The sequence below is a fragment of the Numenius arquata genome, chromosome 9, assembly GCF_964106895.1.
Source record: "Numenius arquata chromosome 9, bNumArq3.hap1.1, whole genome shotgun sequence".
Taxonomy (NCBI): Eukaryota; Metazoa; Chordata; class Aves; order Charadriiformes; family Scolopacidae; genus Numenius; species Numenius arquata.
Genome location: NC_133584.1, coordinates 58,025,376 through 58,045,004, shown reverse-complemented (window position 1 = coordinate 58,045,004; position 19,629 = coordinate 58,025,376). Strand labels below are relative to the sequence as shown.

Genomic DNA, 19,629 nt, shown 5'->3' with positions numbered 1-19,629 from the left:
TAGTACAAAACCCAGGGTGAAGGCAGTAAAGCTGGTGGTCTATGGTTTTAAATCTTAGGACAGTTCCTGGCACACAGTTTATAAAGGGAATGTGTGATATGGCTGGCTGTGACAGCAAGTAAGACCAAGGAACTTACCGGGCTACAGGGACTCAAATGTTTATATTAGAACAATTCCCAGTGCTGTTGTGACCAAGTCTGCCAGTGCTCTTCCAAGCACTATCTATACACATCTACAGAAGCCACCATGGGGGCCATTCCTAGTTTGGAGCTAGCTGTGGAATGCTAGGCTTTAATAGCAAAGCTAACTCGCCTTCAGAGCTGGAGAATGGCCATGACGTGATTTAGTTTAATGTAATAGATGCAACTGTTTTGCGGAGCAGCACAGAGCTGGGAGAGTTTAACATCATCTGCTCTAAATATTGTAATTGCTTTCACTAATTCACCTGTGTCTACCATTTAATCAGAGTCAGTCTCCTGAAACTTTGCCTCAGTGGGGGAAAGCTCATCCTGAGCTTGGCTGGAAAGTAGTCTGCACGGAGAGGCATATGTTCTTCTTAAAGCTGTTGGGTGGGAGGAAAAAGAGTATGGTTTGCAATATATGGATTCTTTATACTGTGTGAGAGGTGAATCAGTGTTTTCTCTGTGATTCCACACTGCAGTCCATCTTGTCTTGTTATACCACAGATCATTGCTCCCGCAGCTCTGCAGTGTGAAGCAAGAATACAGATGGGGTTTGTTTTAAAGTTACAGGATGGTGCCAAGGACCCAAGCCATGATCCTGGAGCCAGTCTCTTGTGAATTCGCTATCCAAAGTTCAAGATGAACCCTTGGAGATCATCCTTTCTGAGTGCTGAGCTGATATTCTTTGCAGGTGGGTGATAGAGAGGTGTTGTCTCCAACCACACTGGTCATACATCACCAATGAAATCCAGTAACACTGGGTTGGATACAGACTGGTTGTGAGAGACATGGGGAAGCATCTCCAAAAGGTGTTGAATGCTACGGGATATTCACTGTAGCATGCTGGACATTGTCTGCCCTTATCAGTGGCTTTTCATGGCGTTATTTCCATAGCCAGTGGAGATTTCTGGATTCATTGTTAATTTTCCCTGTTCTACCTGGGTTCATCTCATGCCTGTTGGTTTTCATTCACTTGATGATAGTCATATCACTGTTTGCATGTTGATATTAAGGGTTCGTGATACAAGTTTGTCCAATACTGGTGTTCATTGAGACTGCCTTCACTTGCAGCTAAGAAGTTGGAATCTCCTGAAATATTAAACAGGAAACCGGTTATCACTGTAAAAGGGCTTCTGGAAAATTCTGATATTTTTCTATAAAAAGAAGCCAGCCACTGGTTCATCTCTATTAATTTCAGAAGATGAGGGTCCCCAAAATAAATCCTAAATTAAGAAGTTGATGCCTTTATGAAAGGCATTGTATACCAAGTTACAGGTGACTTAATTTCACGAAGCGAGTTCCTTTCGAGGCCTGTGTTTCTTTCTTAAGGACTTTGTCAAAAAAGAGCTGGACAGCAGAAGCCAGAAGATGATATCTTTTGTGGGCAGCCCTAAGTTTAGGAGAGTGTGGAGAAGTCAGCAAACACATTTCTTTGAGAGCTGGAGAAATAAACATGAGTTTTATCGTCTTTATTTTAATTCTTGAGAAGGACTGGAGGCTCAGACTGTAGCTTGTTTTAGCACATCCTGAAGGCATCAAAACCATCCCTGTGAGGGGAAGAAGGACTATTACACAGGGCAGAAAGTTGGGGGGGAGGGAGAGAGAAGATGAGTAATATGACTCATTTGGATGCCTGAGAAGGAGAAATGAGATGAAAGGTGGGATCATAGGAGGACAGCTGTCAGACTACTACATCTTGTCCTGAATGAGATCTTTTAGATGCTTGCATTACACTTCAACCTGATGTATCTGGGTCGTTTTTGCAGTGACAGCCACGGGATTGCTCATTAAGCCCCGAGAGGGCAGCGTTGCTGGAGGAACATGGATTACTATTACCCTGGATGGTGAGTTTTAGACTCTTATGAAGCATGTGCCTAAGTACCAGAGGATCAGCTCCGTCCTGAGATTTGTAGTTGGAGTGACAAACCCTAAGCAACAGATACATGAGCTGTGGTACTCAGAGCATGAAACTGGCTTGAAATTATTACTTCATAATCTGTTGCTGATGGTTGCTTGTTTTTAAGCTCTTTCTAAGCAAGAGAATTCAGATTTCTACATTGTTTTTGTAGACGTAGGGCTAGAAATTTTCTCCCTGCCACACTTTTTTTGAAGAAAAGGAGAGTCTTCTCTGTTCACGGGTCCTGTGATGCTGGAGCTTTAAAAACACTAATGACAAACATGAGATCTGAGTGAAAAACACAGAAATTGATATGTCATGCTCATTTGGGCCCAAAACCAGCTGTACAAAGCTAGGCCTGATTTTCTGCCATGCTGAATATTGATTCATTGGGAAGAGAGTTGGTTTCTGGACCAGTCGTATGTTTGGTTTAACTGCTCGAGTTTTGGTACTGCCGTCTATAACTATGATGAATTATATCAGTCTTATTTGTCTGATTATTGTGCATTCCCATAATAATGATGAAATGGGGGGAATAAAGAGAGGTCATGTTTTCAAGGGAGATGTTTCCCCATCAGCACTGTGTGGCACGCAGAGACAGTCATAGCTGGGAACTCATTGTTCGAGCAGAGTGGGGTTTTTTGTGAGGGAAGTGGACTGTCAGATCTTGGGAGAAGGGGAAAAACCTTCCTGGGACCAGGAGGAAATGTGCAGTTTGCTGCAAATCGAGAAACTGCTGATGTCATTCAAAGAGGGTCTGTGGGCTGGGAACCACCTGTGAAGATCCATGAGCAAAGGGGGAGTTGTTTGTAAACCACCTTCATTTCCAGTTGTATTTGATTATTCTACAAAAGTTAAGTATTATTTGGGCTTGGGGCTAGTTTATGTTCAGATAAAACTCAACTTGTTGAAGATTAGTAGCTTTTGATCCTTTGGACAGCTCACTCTAAAGAAATGGGCTAAGCAGGTCCACCTTACAGCACAGGCCAACTTGAGGTCCCATCAGGTCACAAAACTGTGCAAGACATTAGCGACTACAAAGAATGTGTCAAATGGTACTAATTTTTCAGGTGCTTTATGTATTTATGGGCGTGGTGTTTTTGCCAGTGTAGGTGGCTGAGGTGACTCAGACTCCCAATACCTGCCAATCTCTGCAGTAGAACACGTGTGGAAGAGACCAAGTATTGTACTAGAGGCAAAAAAAAAAAAAAAGCCATGCAGCTGCATGGTTCTTGGTTCTTAATATGCATTACACAAACATGATTTTAAAAAGCCTGATTAGAGGGTCTAAGTGTTGCTCCTGAAGAGAAGCTGGGTTGCACATTCGAAAATGTTCATATCGTGTGTGACTGAATGTGAGCGATCCTGTCCTCACAGAGCTCTTCCCATTGATTTTGATTACTCAGGCTCAACAACCCACCAGCTAGAACATGTGTCTTCAGCCAGTGGGCCCCAGCTGGAGGTGTCCCTCGTGAATCCACATCTGCCCAGGTTGCCATGCGATGTCTCCTCTGTGTATTTTGACTTATCCACTGTAAGATGCAGAACAAGGTATGACCCATGACTACGATGCGGGTGAGACTTTGCCATTTGTCTGGTCGGATCCTTGTTTCTTTTCAGTGTCTGTATGGGCAGATTGGGCGTTTAGGGAATTTCTACGGCTGCTACTGTGGCTGCACCTGAGCACCTCCTAACTTATGTGGCATTTATCCTTGTTTCAACTTAATGGAGCACTGGGCTAGCTAGCATGAGAGTTGATGGGGTTTCTTGGAGAGGCTAAACTCAGATCCTCAAAGCTTTGTAGATACCTAATTTTAGATACAAAACTCCCAAGAAAATCCTGGGGGGAATTTTACCAGCTTCTGGTGTCTTTGACCTGTCCAAGATAACAGAGAAAGGTTATAGGTAGAGTGGGGAAACAAATATGGCTTCAAGCACCAGCTGGACAATCTAAGCTCCCCATTTTCCATCCTGTCATAACTTTAAAGATGATTGTTTGACTGGAAGACTAGGGATGTCGCAAGAGGCTGTAAGAGGGACCCTAATGGGGCTCTTCCATCCCTTGTTGCTATGATTCAGTTGGGAGTTAATTCCACTGAATGTGGTTCTGAGAAACTGTCTGCATTAAGGATGCAACCATAATTTACAACCCAGGATCAAGACGCCCTGTAAATCCAGGCAGCCCTGGGTTATTTTAATACTAATGAATACTAATGAGCGTGTCTCTGCTTTGCACGTAAAGTTTGGATAGAGTTCTAATGTAGTCCTGTCACCTTCTGCGTTTAGCTGTAACTTCTTGCTGTGCTTCTGCATTTCTTTTCAATTGTAGTTTTAGAGTTTGGGCTCGTATGCGTAAAACTTGGGTTCATAGTGTGAATGTTTTTTTCTGTCTATCAAAGCCTCAATGGATCTGCTAATAAGGGAGACACTGTGAAGGATCTGACATTTCCTAAAAAATAAACCCAATCTGTGTAAAAATAATATGTTTTCTTCCACCTAGGTCTTCACCCCAGGAGGGTTTGTACTATGTGGAGGTGATGTTTAAAGGACATGTAATTAACAACCTGACTGAGGTGGAGAAAGAAAACTATACTTTCAAGGTAACCACCAAGCAAGGATAGAAGTGATGATAAATAATTGAAGGTATTGAAGAGAGGCAAACTTCAGACACAATATTACAGAGAATATGTTGAAATATTCTCTCTCATACTGTGTGTGATTGCATGTCAGGATAAGAAGTTAGGATGCTCCTTCTGTCCCTTAAAACTACATTGAGGTACTCATCGGTCTGGCACTGGATAGACGAGGTGACCTAAGAGGTCTTTCTGAATAAAAAAATCTGAGTCCAAGTTAATCTGTCTCTGCACTTCAGCCACGCAGTCAGAAGACACTAATGTGCCAGAAGACCCTATGCCACCTTCTTCTGGTGTTACTTTCCAAGCTGCAGGGTAGCAGCTAACAATCTGCACCGGCAGATGACCACAGGCAAGAGTACCTCCCATGGGCATAGCTGGTTCCAAGAGAGGACATCTCTCCAGGTCTAGGACAGCTCTACACACCTAAAATGAGCAAGATTTGAAAAGCTCAGACCTCAGTTGTGATTGTATATCTGTTGCTCAGTTATTTTGAGAGCTCACTGCTCCCCTTCAGACCAGTATTTTATTGTGTCCAGCTCTGGGCTCCCCGGTTCAAGAAGGACAGGGAACTGCTGGAGAGGATACAGCAAAGGGCTACGAAGATGATGAGGGGACTAGATCATCTCTCTTAAGAGGAAAGGCTGAATGAGTTGCGTCTTTTTAGTCTGGAGAAGAGAAGACTGAAGGGGGATCTGATCACTGCCTATAAATACTTACAGAATGGGTGTCAGGAGGATGGGGCCAGTCTTTTTTCAGTGGTGCCCAGTGACAGGACGAGAGGTAACAGGCACAAACTGCAACACAGGAAGTTCCACCTAAACACAGGAGGAACTTCTTTACTTTGAGAGGTGGTGGAGTCTCTGTCTCTGGAGACATTCAAACCCTGCCTGGACACATTCCTGTGGAACCTGCTCTGGCAGGGAGTTGGATTAAATGATCTCCAGAGGTCCCGTCCAGCCCCTATCATTCTGTGATTCTGTGATTTTTCTCTTTGGCACTCAGTGTCAAAGCACATTGTCTCAGGAGGTTGTGGGGTATGGTGGTATTAGACCTGTTAATGACGATGGTGTCAGGATCTCTTGCAGAGCAGAATCCTTAACCATGGCTGTGTGCTTTGGGATGAGGCCTGGTGTGTTCGGAAGTCACATCCTAGTTCTGTGCTAACTTTGAGTATCGAGCAAGAAAGCCCAGCATTTTCAGTAAATAGCACATTAAAGCTGAAGAGTCGTTGGGTGGTTCAGCTAGCTTAGAGAGTTGATGAAAAATCACCAGGGGATGCTGTTAATGAGGCACATTCCAAGCTAAATAAAACACAATGTGTCTCTGTTTTGGGACTGGGACCTGGGAGCTATGTGTATTAAAAATTAATTTTGCCTCCACAGTAGATTGAAAAAGCCCGCTGCAGGCAGCAACAAGTCTGAACAGCTTGGAAGACTTGTGTCAGCTAGTGGTCCTAGTATTCATGCTGTTTTGACTTCTTTCTCTGTGTCAGCTCCAGCCCAGGCTATGGCGTGGTGTTGCCTTTGCTTCTCAGAAGTGGCCATCACTGAGTTTGTAGCTACTCCCTCATTTTTACCACGACCATCAGGGGGAGGGGAGGCAAAGACTGAGCTTTGAAAGGGAATAGGGTGCAAGGAAAGCTCGAAAAAACACCCAACATATGCGATGGTGTCTTTGATGTGGTTCAGCAAATGAGTTTATGTTATTTATTGAGCTGACAGCAGCATCGGTAAGTACAAGTGAGGACAGGAGAGGGCTCGAAAAGAAGGTGGGGAGGATGGAGATATGTGGAGAAGGCTCAGGGGAATGGGGACACATGGGAAATGTACTTTTCCTGTAAGGTTAATGAAACCGAGCAGCTAATGACCTAGATGGAAACTGGATTTAGCCACCTAGCAGGACTGCAGGCCAGATTTATGGAGGTATTTGTAGCATCTAAGAAAGCAGAGAGAAAAATGGATTTTAAAAAATCTGAACAAACTAGGTGCCTCTATACATCACTTTAGGCCCAAGACCCCTAAATACCTTGATGGATCTGAACGTTGCTTTTCACATAATGATTTTCATTTCCAGAGTGCCAAATGCTGCACTGGGGAAAGAAGATGGCATTATTCTTATTTTTCAGAGCAGATATGAGGAATAAAGAAATGGTTTTGCCAAGGTCTCCCTGTAAAATCCAAGGCTGTGCCTGTATTAGTGAGCAAGGCAGTGTCAGGACATGGTCTGCAGCACTGCCTGGGGTCACCTGGTTGCTGCTCCTTCGTGCAGTTTTTTCTCCTTTGGGTGATGGCAAGTCTGCTCCCATTAGGCAACATGGGTCAGGCCACCTTCTTTTTAGCGTAGGGGGAGAATTTCCCTACATGGATATAAGCCATGCTGTTCTCTGGGCCAAATAGCAGGTTCTGAGTTTTTTATCTGCTCTTACAGCCATAGTCCAAGGGCCCACCTCCCCTTTCCATAACTCTTCTTGTGGCTTTCCCAAGATACCCGGCTTTTTTCATTGCTTGCCCAGGTATGTTCCCACTCACACCAGACCATGCTGTCTCAGCTACAGCAGCCTGTTGCAAGATAATATTCAGCTAACCCAGAACTGGATAATACCTTCCTCCTTATCCACAGCAGCAATTTTTTAAACACATCCAAAGAGTTTCAACTGGCTTTTTATTTCCTTTAGTACTTGGATTCAGATGCTCAACTTGGACATAAGACACTTTTAAGCTACTGAAGCCATCCATTTGTTTATCCTGTTTGGTTTGCTATCTTCCAGGCAGGGACAGGGACTTTTAAAGATAATAATGGTTCCATGTGAGTTAACAGCATGTAGAGGACCACAGGAGCCTCTGGCCACTCGACTGATGAGTAGTGCTCCTTGACACAACACCGTTTGAATAAGATTGGTGTCAGCCTAGGCAAAAAAATTCTAGAGTAATTTTGGTTTAAAAAAAAAAGTTTCACATATTTTAGAGTCAACTGGAGAAAAGGGGGAAAAGGGTTGCAGCCAAAGCATGTGCCAGGTCAGGTACCCATGTCTCTCAGCTACTTTGGGAGGCTGATGCTGACCGTCCTCCACTTGAAAGGGTCCCTGTGTGTTCCCCGTCTTCTGAGAGCTTTGTCTCAAAATAAAATCTCTCTATGCTCCTTCTTGGACTCTGTTAAAGTCAAAAATAGTGCCCCATAGCAGATTTCCAGTATTTCCTTGCTGTTTCCTCAGAAGGCAAGGTAGTGCTTTCCCAAAGACACCTCTGATGTATTATACTGCATTAAGATGGGCCAGTCCAAGCATTTTCTTTGCTACACTGCTTTAGGCTACCCAAGAAGCTTGCTAAAGGCTAGCTGGAGTATCTCACTTCTGTGATGTAGAAATAGTTTTTAAGAGTATATTATTGGGAAGAAAAAAAAAAAAAGGTGCCATAATGCCAGATAAAATGGAGGTCTTGACTTCAGAGGAAGCATGGCTTAGAAGTTGTATAGTGTATTAAATCAATCTTCTGGAGTTGACTCAAGTGGTGGACAATTAGGGCAGAAAGAAGATGTAAAAATAGCAGTAAGCCATACTCTGAACGCAGAGGGGGCAAGAAGGGGACATTGTACTTGCTCCCTTCTTGGAGCAGGACTTTGCTTCAAAGATCAAACCCTAAAGTGTGAGTCTCTGAAATGCAGTTGCCAACAGCGTTGTGAGCGATGTGTAATCAGATCTTCTTGGGCTGCTGCGAAAATGACTGCCATTTAACTACAAATTTCTCTTTACAGTTCTCTGCTGCGCAGACACCTGTGGTTTACCAAATTAATCCACCATCTGGCATCCCAGGTATGGGACCTTTCTTTAAGCAGGAGCCCACTTTAATTATTATTTGATGTTCCATATTGTCTTTCTCCTTATGAGGGATCAGTCTTGCTGGGGATTAAAATGGACACCTCCAGAAATTAATGTCCGAGCTCACGCTGAACAGGAAAATGGGTTTGCACAAGGGGAGAGAGTCTGCAGCACTGGGTGCAAGAGAAATGGGTAATGCACAGTGTCCAGGTTATTTGGTACTTATCTTCTGCAGTTCAACTCTGCCTGAGTAGAGAGATGTTGTTCAGCAGATGGGTAGATCTAATCAATCTCAACTCTTGAGTCAACTGACCCTATTTTGTAAGAGCTTTTAGAAGAATTGGTGATTAAGCGATGATATTGTAATGCCATACAGACCTTTTGGTTAGTGGGGTTTTAGATTAGACTTTAAAGTTACATGAGAAGACAGTCACTGGTTTTAGTCTGAACAGTTAACTAGTGTACGGATCACTTTTTTCCCCCCTTATTTCTAGTCTGTTTGTATTTGCAGCCTTCTTTAGAAAAAAAAAAAAGAAATGTTTATTTCCAAAATCAAGATGAATCAGAACATTTTGGTCTCTCAAGAGTGCAGACAGGTACCTGGGTGACTAGACCACACAGATGCTCCTAAATCTAAGCCTGTGCCTCATTTCCAATTATTTTCAGGTGCAGTTCAGCTCTAGATCCTCCAGATGTCTTGCTGTAGGGTGTCCGTATGGAGGTTTCTACGTGCTAGATCCCAGTGTAGTCAGTGAAGAACACGAGACTAAGCATCTAGTGCTGTTTGAGATGTCCTGGAGCATGCAGAAGCTGCATGGAGCAGGTAGATATGACACAGAACCGGGAAGACTCATTCCCTTCTGTGTCCACAGCAGGAGGATAGGGTGCCTCAAACGATTGAAGATACTTCTGTGCGGGCAACTGAATCAAGATGTCACACAGTGTGGCCAAAGGAGTGTTGGGAGTGATTCAGCTGGTCACATAGATGCTGGGGTCCTCCTTCAGAGCTTGACCCTCTCTAGTGGACAAATGATGTCATTTTGGTTTCCTTGAGAGGTTCTACGGTGGAATTTGGTTTGAATGTGGGGTTTAGTTAGCAAAAGAGTGGAGGAAAATGCTTTTTCAGTACAAATACCAGAAATCTGCTAAAAAAACACCATGAATGGACTTTTTTTGTGGCAAACAGGTGTGTCTTTTGGGAAAAGTGAATGAAATGCAAAGTCACTGTTGTGGTTTAGGCCAAATTGGCTATGATGGCAACAGCTGCTCTCCCAGGAGAAAAGGAGGAGAGATAAAGAGATTTATGAGTTTAGAAGGAACTGAACTACTTTAATGAACTATTATTAATAGAATTAAATGAAAATAATGAAACAGATACACGAAGTACAAACATTGGTCTTATCACTCTAAAAGTGAACAGTTTTCTCCACAATATGGTGTTCATTTCAGAGAGTTAGAAGAGGCCTAGCTAAGAAGTAAAATTACTGAACAGGGGGTTGGTTCTGTTTTACCTCAAACTGGGACAGTCACCTTGAACCAAGGTAGAAGATGAGAGGAGACGTCAGTGCAGCCAACTGGGCACCTCCCTGCAAAGTTTGCAAAGACCAAGAATTTCTTTTGTTCAGCTCACAAAATCTGCAAATACAAATTCTCTGCTTTTAAAAGGCTCTCTTCAATTTCTGTTTCCTTTGAAATAGGAAATTTAATAGAGATCTATGGGAAGACAATTTCTGGAAGATATGAGACCCTGGACTTCAATGTGAATTATATTGATGGGTAATTATATATAGGCTGGTATCTGACCCAGTCCCTGTAAACTGGCATTTCTTCCATCAGCCTCCTTGACAGCAATAAATTGCAACCAGTTGGCCCAGAATTGCCATTTACTTCCTTTGTGGTTTATTGCAGCTCATGAGTTGGGCTCCAGCAAACTTTGTTAATCTAATTGCAACTGGTCCATTAAGCTAGTTGGTTTGTTTACTGGCAGCGCAGTCAATCACAGCTCAGTGTGAATTGTACTGTAATTGCGTCTGGTTGCTGTAGATTTTATTTTGGCTAGCAAATTAAAATTTAACTAATTAAAATAATGTCAGAATCTAAAAGTTAAATAAATTTTCCCTTCCATTTGCATTTTGAGAAAAACTATTAGTTTGAAACAGATGCTCTGGTGAGTCAGAAGACAAAGCAGAAGTATTTTGAGACAAAAGGTTTTGTTGTTCACTGCTTTAAACCCTTTCCGGTCACTTCCTTGTTGTCAAAGCAGGTTTGATTTTTATTTTCTGCTGCTCCAATGGTTACATGCGACAGAGCAACGCAGGTCTATTTTAAATATTTACTTCAGCCCAGCAAAACTTTAAGCATAGTGGATCCAAAATGACCATGAATGCTGACCTGCTGTCATACGTATTTCCATACGTATAGAAGTGTTCTCAGATACTGCTGAGTTATGATTTCCTTGCGCTTGTGTCAATGGCAGGGAAGAGCTAAGCCAAGGTGGGTATTTTAAAGATAAACTTTCAATCTGTAGTTACTGTGCTGGCATTTTAAGGATCATTTCTGGATCAGGAGCCAGGGAAGGTGTTTATTCTCAGTTAGAAGTTTTGCTTGCAGCAGATATTTGACCACTGGATGCTTTTTAACTAGTTCTCAGGCTGAATGGAAATGTCCCTTGCTAAGTAACTAAATTCTCTGCTAGCATGAATGAAAGTCCCGTGAGGATTCCTGCCATACCAGCTGCTCCCATTTATCAGCCCCAGGTTTTTTCTCACTGGATGCACATTAACATCTTTTGTTTGATATTAATTATTGTTTTACCTGTCTCTAGTGAAACTGCGAAACCTTTGATCTGTGGGAAGAATGGCTGGTCTGTCTGACTGCAGGTTGGACGTGCCTGCATGCTCCCTTGTTAGATTACTCATTTACAGCTTAATCTCCTGGTAGCCAAAAAGGAAATGGCCTCAAAATCTTAACATACCAACCAGATTCACATCATAGATTCACATGAATGATTTGCCCGTTTTTTGTGTGTTAGTAAATACGTACCAGGTGGAGACTTGGACTTGACCAGAGCAGTCTGTCACTCAGTCACACCGATTCAGGATTTGAAGCAAAAAAGAGAACCACTTTTATACTTCCAAGTGTGTTCTGCACCCTTTCCCATGCTTTGTATGGGATGCAATGGTCCAGCGATACTGAACCAAACATTTTGCAGCATTGAACTTTTTTCTATTCATCCTTAAAAGGAAAGGCATCTCGACGTCAGCAAGCTGTATTAATAAAAGCAAACTCTTAACAAAACCTCACAAAACTACACTCTGAAACATGGGCCATAGCAAAGTGTTTGCACTACAGGTTTTAATTGCATATTTTCCTTCATTGCCTGTCAATTCTCAAAGAATCATTGCCAACCTTGGCTTATTATGCTAATTACTGTGAATTTATTTCTCCTAACTGATTCTCCTCTACAGTGGAAGTTGTCCCTTGCCATATTGGTTCTTTAAGGTGGGTATACTTGAATTTGCTGTTAGGAGCTTGGATGATTTCTAGGAGAGGGTTTTTGTAGTGTTTTTCCTCAGTGAAATAAAGAAATGACTGAGCTGCATCTTGAAGCAGTGTGGCTGTATGACCATGATGCTGCACTCATGCTGCCTCCTGCTTCTGGAAGGTAAGGGTGGGTAAAGTCCTTCTGGGGCTCAGACCAACCCTTCCCTACAGGGAGGAGGTATCTGGTCATTCAGAACTAACACCAGAGTCTTGATGATGGTCCTGCCACAGTTTTTACAGAGGTCTAGTTCCCACAGCATTTGGGGAATATACTTTGTAGATGAAGACATAAGAAATCATGTGTTTCCATTTTTCTAGGAGGTTAATAAATGCTAGATACAAGTGAGGGGGAATTCCTGTCCCATCTGAAAATATTGGCTGCTGATTTTAACAGGATCAGAATTTCATTTGTGACATGTTATTATATCATATCTCATCTTTCCTGTTTATTTTTTGCCTAGGCCAGCTGTCCTTGTGGCAGAAGGAGATGGATGGACCAGTCTCTGCTCTTTTGCTGACAGACGAGCTGGAAGGATGTTAGTTCTTGACTTACCTTTGGTTTGTGTGGGTGCAAGGGCGCAGCACAGATTGTGCACAAAAACATTTCTTGGCTTTTGAAGAAGCTTTTCTGCTTTGGCTTAAGATGGAGAGGGACCATGGGGAGTTGACCATATGGTCTGTGACAGGGGTGGGTGCAGGATACTTTCTCTCGGTGGCTCTAGCCATAACCAGGCAGCCCCAGAGATGACACACTATGCCCTGGTCATATCTGTTCTGTTCAGCTCTTTAGACTCCAAAACAGCATAGGCATTTCCCAACTGCCTGTTGACCCTGGTCAATGCAATGTCTTCAGTCATATATTGTAACTAATCTGAAATATGGGCTAGCTAACCTGGGCCCAAATTGGGCAAGAAAAGTTCTAAAAATTTCACATTGCAGATAGGCTCCAGTGCCTGGGTCCCGACACTGTTCATTTATTGGTATTAATGTATCCTTGTCTCCTGTAAATTACAGGAGACCCTTTAGACTCCTGGTGCTTGTACCCTGTCGAATTACAGAAAAAAACATGAACTCTGCAGCAGCATTTCTTTCATGAATGATGCACTTCTGACAGCAGAAAAGGGAGGCTGCTTTTACAGGGAACAAGGGGAAAAACCTACTCCCACAGAATTCAGTGCTAAGACTCCTGAAGTACTCAGAGGGCCCTGCTACCACACTGTAAAATTTCTCCATGGCTGTCAGGAAGGGGACTTGTATGCAAATGTGAGTTGATGATGGGACTTGCTTCGTCCCGTGGCTCCAGAAGGTTGATGTAATGCCAGCATATCTGGTTTAATTGCTACCTGCTCCTTCTTACAGATTAGGGACATGCAGAGGAGTGAGTAGAGGGGAAATACTTTTGTCCCTTTATTCATCCTCACCACGTGCCCAGAATTGTCTCCCTTCAGCTTTTATTTCAAATGGTGGTTCTGAAGGTCACCAACAGGATTAGCTTCTGGAAATAAAGGTAATAAAGGGGTCAAGCTGGAGGTCTGTGTGGTGCTGGGAGGCATCCTCTTCAGCTGCTGAACTCATGATCATTGGTGGGGAGATGGGTTGTTCCTCTCCCATCTCACCTGTTTCTCTCTCTTGTTTCTAAAGGGAGCCAAGCGTGACTAGCTTAGTTGTGTAAGTCCACATCTTTTCTTGGTTAGATGATTCTTTTTCCACCCAAGGCTCAGCAAAGTCTTTTGTCTCTCCACAGCTACCCTATTCAGGCAGAAGATGGACTGGGGACCCTGAAGTGCCGAGTAGAAGGGAACCACATAGGTTGGTGAAAAAAGGGGGAAAATCATGGGTGCTCCCATCTATTCACAGTCTCTCTGGTAGCAGGTTGGATCCATTTAATTTTTCCTTACTTCCAAGAACTCTGAAAAATCTTCTGATTTCTGTCCAAGGCTTTGTCTGAACAGCAAGCTTCCTGCTTGGGAAAGATCATCTGAGTTAAATATATAAAATAAAAGTTAATATCTAGCTCTCATGTAGCCACTGATAAGATATCTTGGGATATCTGGGATCTCTTCAGTGGGGTGTCAGAGATAATGGAGGTCTTGAAGGAGGTCTACACCCTTGTAGCATGCTAAGTGAGGTCAGATAGGATCCACAGGGTCTAAGATGACACAAAGCTTAGCCAAAAAAATCCTGCACTTGAGATTCAGCTTGCAGGTTCAGATACGTAACTGTAGGAAGCTGCAGTTTACCTACAATCTAAGGTTCTAAGCTCCCTAAGCAGATATCCAGTTCAATTCCTGCACACATTGCTGAAATCAGCACAGTTATACTGTTGTAAGGGGGAGGAGAATCAGACCCAGGACACTTGGACAAGGTGTGGTAGGATGCACGTTTCATGGAACCCTCCACACTTCTGCCATAAAGCATATTACTTATCTCTCCTCCAGGGTCCCACAATGTTAGCTTCTCGGTGCACAACAAAGGAAAGTGAGTAAAAGACTCTTTTTCTCTCTTTTTCTGTGGTTTTGCATGGGGACACAGCTGCATTTGAGTTCAGGATAAGCGTGTGATGTTTTTACTGAATCTTGTGTTACATGGCTTAGAGATGAGGTTTTGTTATCTTGAGAAGATGATCATCAGATTGGGAATGAAAAGGGAGAATGTTTCCTCCCCCAAAGCATCTCCACTTTGGGGTTTTAATACTTTAGCTTCAGTACCTAAAGTATAAGTCATCTGTTAAATTGAGCTGAATAAAATCCTTTCAACTCACTTTTAACTCTTCATCAAAATGGGAAAGAATTTAGCTATAAAAGGGGTGAGAATGGTTTTTGGCAGTGTCAAAACCATACTTTACAGTGGGACAGTACTTCTAATAAAGAGATTTAACTGTGTAATGGAGTCTCTTAAATCAATGCTTCAATGTGCTGGTGGGAGGTTGTGTTGGTCCTTGTAGAAATGTTCTACTGCTCCTCTGGAGAGCAAATGTCCAGCTCTGCCAAAAGAGGTCCACTTTAACTTAAATGGCCAAGGATCTCTCAGGTATTTTCTCTCTCTTGCAGGTCAGCAGTACACAAAGGTGCTTGGCTCATCAGTGCCAAACAGGAGCTTTTCTTGTATCAAACGCATTCAGGTATTGCACGAATCAACCTCACTGCCTGCACTGTCTCTTGGTAGTCCCAGCATGGTCTAAGAAAAGTCTTCTTATTGCTGCTTTTCCAAAGGATGTAATCCTGTTGTGTCCCCATTTTGAGTGTGCCACTCCCCTGGTATGGTCTTGCTCACACAAAAAGCTGCAGATGAAAAATTTCAGGAAGAGCGGATTTATGTGCTAAGCCTGGGTGTGCTGCCGTGAGCTACATCCTACATCCCCAGTGAGTTAGTGTTCCTCTCAGATAGGGATGCGTTTGAACTCTGATTTGGACATCCTAACCTGAGACAGCCAGCCAGAGAACAGCAGTATGGCAGGGTTTGGGGTGATGTTGCTCTATCGTTGTTCCTTTTCCTGTCAGATCAGCTGTAGGCTTGAGACGTTGCATCTAGAGAAGCCTTTCCCCCTTAACTCGCACTGCATTTGGTAAGGTTGAGATTTTAGAAATGCAGACCTTAAGAGGAGATAGATCCCACATCAGCTACGTGGAGGAGATGACGTTCACCTACTCCAAGGGTTCAGTTCTGGATAAATGGTGAATGGCAGGTTTTGGATAAATGAATTCTGATAAATGAGGTTCTGGTTGAATTCTGGATAACTGGTGAATGACACCACTAGTTTAAAAAAAAATAATTAAGGTACATGAACAATAATAACCTCTGTGTGACACTTCCAGCTATATTGTAGAGAGAAGACAATGAAATTCTGAGCACCCACTCAAGATTATGGTCATGGGCAAATAGTGTCCAAGATTCAGCAAGGCTGTATGACCAATAGCCAAAGCAGAAGTAGGGGATGAGGAACTTCAAAGCCCTGGGCAGCCTGTGACCTTACTCAGGTCACTCAGGTTGCATAAATCCAAAAGGCCCCTTGGTTCACCTGCACAGGTCCCCAGCAAGGTCCTAGCAAGCTTTTGTCATTAAGTTGGCTGAAATTAATGTAAAGAATGCACTTGTTCCTTATGGGCTGTATCTGAGAAGCTTGGTTCAAGAGATAAGAAAAGTTGAGTGTTTCGTTTTTTTGAACACAGCCAATACATGCCTGCATTTTGTATGTTGTTTATAGCGTACAGCTTGTTTTCACCTATAAATTCAAGTCAATTTGTAAAGGAGGGTAATTTTATGTCAAATTTTATTTACAAATAAAGGCACGGTAAAAAATAACCCTGAATGGATCTGGCTATTGGCAGAGCACCAGCAAAACCAAGATCCAGCAAACAGTGCTGTACTTGAGAGCAGTCAGTATTGTAAAATATTGTTTAAATATCAGATAAATTAAGAAAAACATGCAGATCTGGGTAAACTTCCCTCATATTTTTATCAGTCTTTTTTCATAACTATACAAGTACAATTGTGTGGTTAAACTAGGACATCTGAGTGCAAAGTCTGTAAATGTCATAGAAGAGAAAAATAGGTTTCCAGTGTGGAAGGGCATGACTATAACAGAGGTAAAATCATGGGAGATTCTTGTAGTCATGATGTGAACATTCAAGTGTCAGATGTTCAGCTCCCTCCATTTGTCCCTGAAGCCTAAGGGACAATTGGAAAGTGCAGTAACATTTAAACTTACAGTCTAAATCATGAAGTGAGTCAGACAAGGTCAAAAGGATTAAAACAGTTTTAATTCCACCCTTTTTTTCCCAGGGCTGCTCAATAGCACGGAATATACCGGTTTGCAACCTGAGCAGGACAGATGCAGCCACTGCTCAGTAACAGTGCAAGCTTTACAGTCTTTCTTCTGTCGTGCAGCCAAGTTATCTGTGTTGCTCATTCCTGGTGTAATCCCGGTGGCCGCCAAAACCCCTGTGAAGGATCAGTGGGATTCCTGTTTCATTCACAGGAGCCTGCTCCGGCTGGAAACAGTGCAAGTGCGCTTCTGGCTTGGACAGAAATAGGGTTGGGATTAACGTTTCCAATGCTTTTTTTTTCAGATCTCCCCTTTTCCTTTCTCTGTAGAAATAGTCTCTGTGTTCCCAGCTGGTGGGAGTCTTGGGGGAGGCACCGATCTCACTGTCGTGGGGGATTTCTTTGAGGAGCCGGTGCAGGTCACTGTTGCAGGTAAGAGGAAAAATGTGTTAAATGTTGGTTTGGTTTTTTTTTTTATTTTATTGTGGTTGTTTTTTGTTTGGTTTTTTTTTTTTTTAATACAGTAGTAATGGCCCTGACCACAAAACCTGCCTGATATTGATGGATACCAGTGCTGGAGTTGTAGGACTCACCACCAGGAAGCTCCAGTTATTCTGACTGTGGGCATGAACTGTTTTGCTTACTTTATAATACATTTTTTTAGCAAAGTGTTGACCTTTTTGATGGGTTCACGCTGCAGCTCAGCTGTGTTTTCCAAGTCTCACAGCACGTTTGTCTCCTTTTGCTGCTGCCAGGTGTCCCCTGTAAAGTCAAGCACGTCTCTCCCCAGCAGATCAGATGCACAACTGAGCCTGTTGGCAAGGGCAGGAGGCTTGGTGCCCCCCAGCCAGGTACAGTATTCAAATAACTGAAGGTCCAAACGAGCAAACCCGCACATGGAACTGGAGGTCAGGAATTGTTTGGTGATGAATGTAGTCAATAAACGTGGGTTTCCAAAACTGTCTGCTTCAACATCACTCCAGTTTCTCTTAAGTTTGATAGGGAGGAGGGCCGTGGAGATGATCGGAGGGCTGGAGCTCCTCTGCTGTGAGGACAGGCTGAGAGAGTTGGGGGGTTCAGCCTGGAGAAGAGAAGGCTCTGGGGAGACCTTAGAGCCTCTTCCAGTCCCTAAAACGGGTTTATAAGAAATATGGGGACAGGCTTTTTAGCAAGGCCCGTAGTGATAGGACAGGGGTAATGGTTTTAAACTAAAGGAGAGAAGATTCAGGCTAGATACAAGGAAGACATTTTTATCAATGAGGGTGGTAAAGCACAGGTCCAAGTTGCCCAGAGAAGTGCCCATTCCAGGTCAGGTTGGATGGGGCTCTGAGCAACCTGATCTAGTTGAAGATGTCCCTGCTCATGGCAGGGGTGTGGACTAGATGGCCTTTAAAGGTCCCTTCTAACCCAAAGCATTCTATGATTCTATAGCAAAGAGAGGCAAGATGGAAAGCTCAGCCCACCACTTGGCAATGGGTGATGGTGGGAGGAAGGTCAGCCTGATGTGTAGGGCTCTGGAGAAGGAAGGGGAAAAAAGCATGGATAATATTTAGAGGAAGCATAGCTTAGCTCATTTTGACTGTGGGTGAGTTCAGTACCTTTTCTTGCAATAGCAGATATGAGCTTGGATGGATGCTCTGCTCTCTGCAAATTTCCATTCTTTCCAGTGGAGGATTTCAAGGTAGAATAAATTCCCTAAAGTGAGATCTGTGTTCTGCCTTGGACTGCAAAAAAGATCCACAAACAGGGCCAATTCATTATTAAAATTTTCTGTTCTGGCCTGCCTCCTTACACCACCACTGATTCTAGCATGTGCTCTGGGATTTTTGTTGGCTGCTACTTAGAACGCTTTTATTTTAACTTTCTAGGAAACAGAGGGCTTCTCTTTGAAGTCTGGGATGACGCTTCTGATCTGACAGAAACAGGTCCTGGATATAGATGGCAGTTTGTACCTAATGCCAGTTCCCCAGTAAGATTTCTGTCTGGGGCAAAGAAGTCCTTCAGGTACTCAGTGATCTTAAAAAAGGGATGAAGCCAGGGCAATCACCTTTAGCAGTGTAAGATGTAGCAATAACACCTGACAGCTCTTTATAGCAGAGCCTTGCTGCACAGCTCCTAGAAATCAAAGCAAACCCTCTGCTCCGAGGTCCTTTTGAAGCTCAAAATATGCAGTGAAGTGCTTTATTTTTCCTCCTTTTGCTTTCATTCAGTATTTCTGCTCTACCTGGCCTATATGTGCTGAAATACCACAAGATAAATTGCTGCAGAGGTAGAAGGAGCTCCAGTTTGAGGTTGTCTTGGGCTGGAGCTCTGGTCAGATCCTCAGCTGATGTCGGCAGCTGCAGAGCGGGTGGAGTTAATTAAAATAAACTGATTTACCCCAAGCTGCGAGAATATCTGAACCATGTTGGTGCCCACTGCCTCTTCAGATATATTCTTGAAAAGCTGTGCAATATGCATGAATGTTTGCATTTTTCTATCACTTCTCTGTTTTCCTCAGTTGATCTTGTATGTGATTTTTGAGCCTTTTCCTGCTTGTTCAGGGTTAAGGCTTTGCTTGACCAACAAAAGGTGACCTACAACAAAGCCATACTTATTTTCATGGAGCTGTTTTTCGTTTGGTTGTTTTTTGTTGTTGTTTTTTTTTTTTCCATTTTAAAAGCTTCTGTAAAGCATAAATGACATTTAATGTGAATATGGGTCATTTTGAGGTTCCTTCAGTTTTGAAATCTGAGTTTGTTTTGCTATAACTTGGTCTCACAGGCTTTCCTCCTTGCTCAGTGTACGTGTGAA

The 19,629-nt window shown here is 43.0% G+C and overlaps 1 protein-coding gene across 1 annotated transcript in view; it reads left to right on the top strand.

Moving 5' to 3' along the window:
• Positions 1-821: 821 nt before the first annotated feature.
• The window catches only part of PKHD1 (PKHD1 ciliary IPT domain containing fibrocystin/polyductin), a 248,200-nt gene continuing 229,392 nt past the window's right edge, over positions 822-19,629 (top strand). Inside the window, exons 1-13 of the mRNA XM_074153149.1 lie at positions 822-873; positions 1,949-2,026; positions 3,486-3,630; positions 4,580-4,679; positions 8,466-8,523; positions 10,227-10,305; positions 12,534-12,608; positions 13,817-13,881; positions 14,511-14,550; positions 15,123-15,193; positions 17,167-17,268; positions 17,592-17,687; positions 18,705-18,840. Coding sequence (XP_074009250.1) covers positions 822-873; positions 1,949-2,026; positions 3,486-3,630; positions 4,580-4,679; positions 8,466-8,523; positions 10,227-10,305; positions 12,534-12,608; positions 13,817-13,881; positions 14,511-14,550; positions 15,123-15,193; positions 17,167-17,268; positions 17,592-17,687; positions 18,705-18,840 — 1,097 coding nt within the window. The remainder of the gene's footprint in view (positions 874-1,948; positions 2,027-3,485; positions 3,631-4,579; positions 4,680-8,465; positions 8,524-10,226; positions 10,306-12,533; positions 12,609-13,816; positions 13,882-14,510; positions 14,551-15,122; positions 15,194-17,166; positions 17,269-17,591; positions 17,688-18,704; positions 18,841-19,629) is intronic.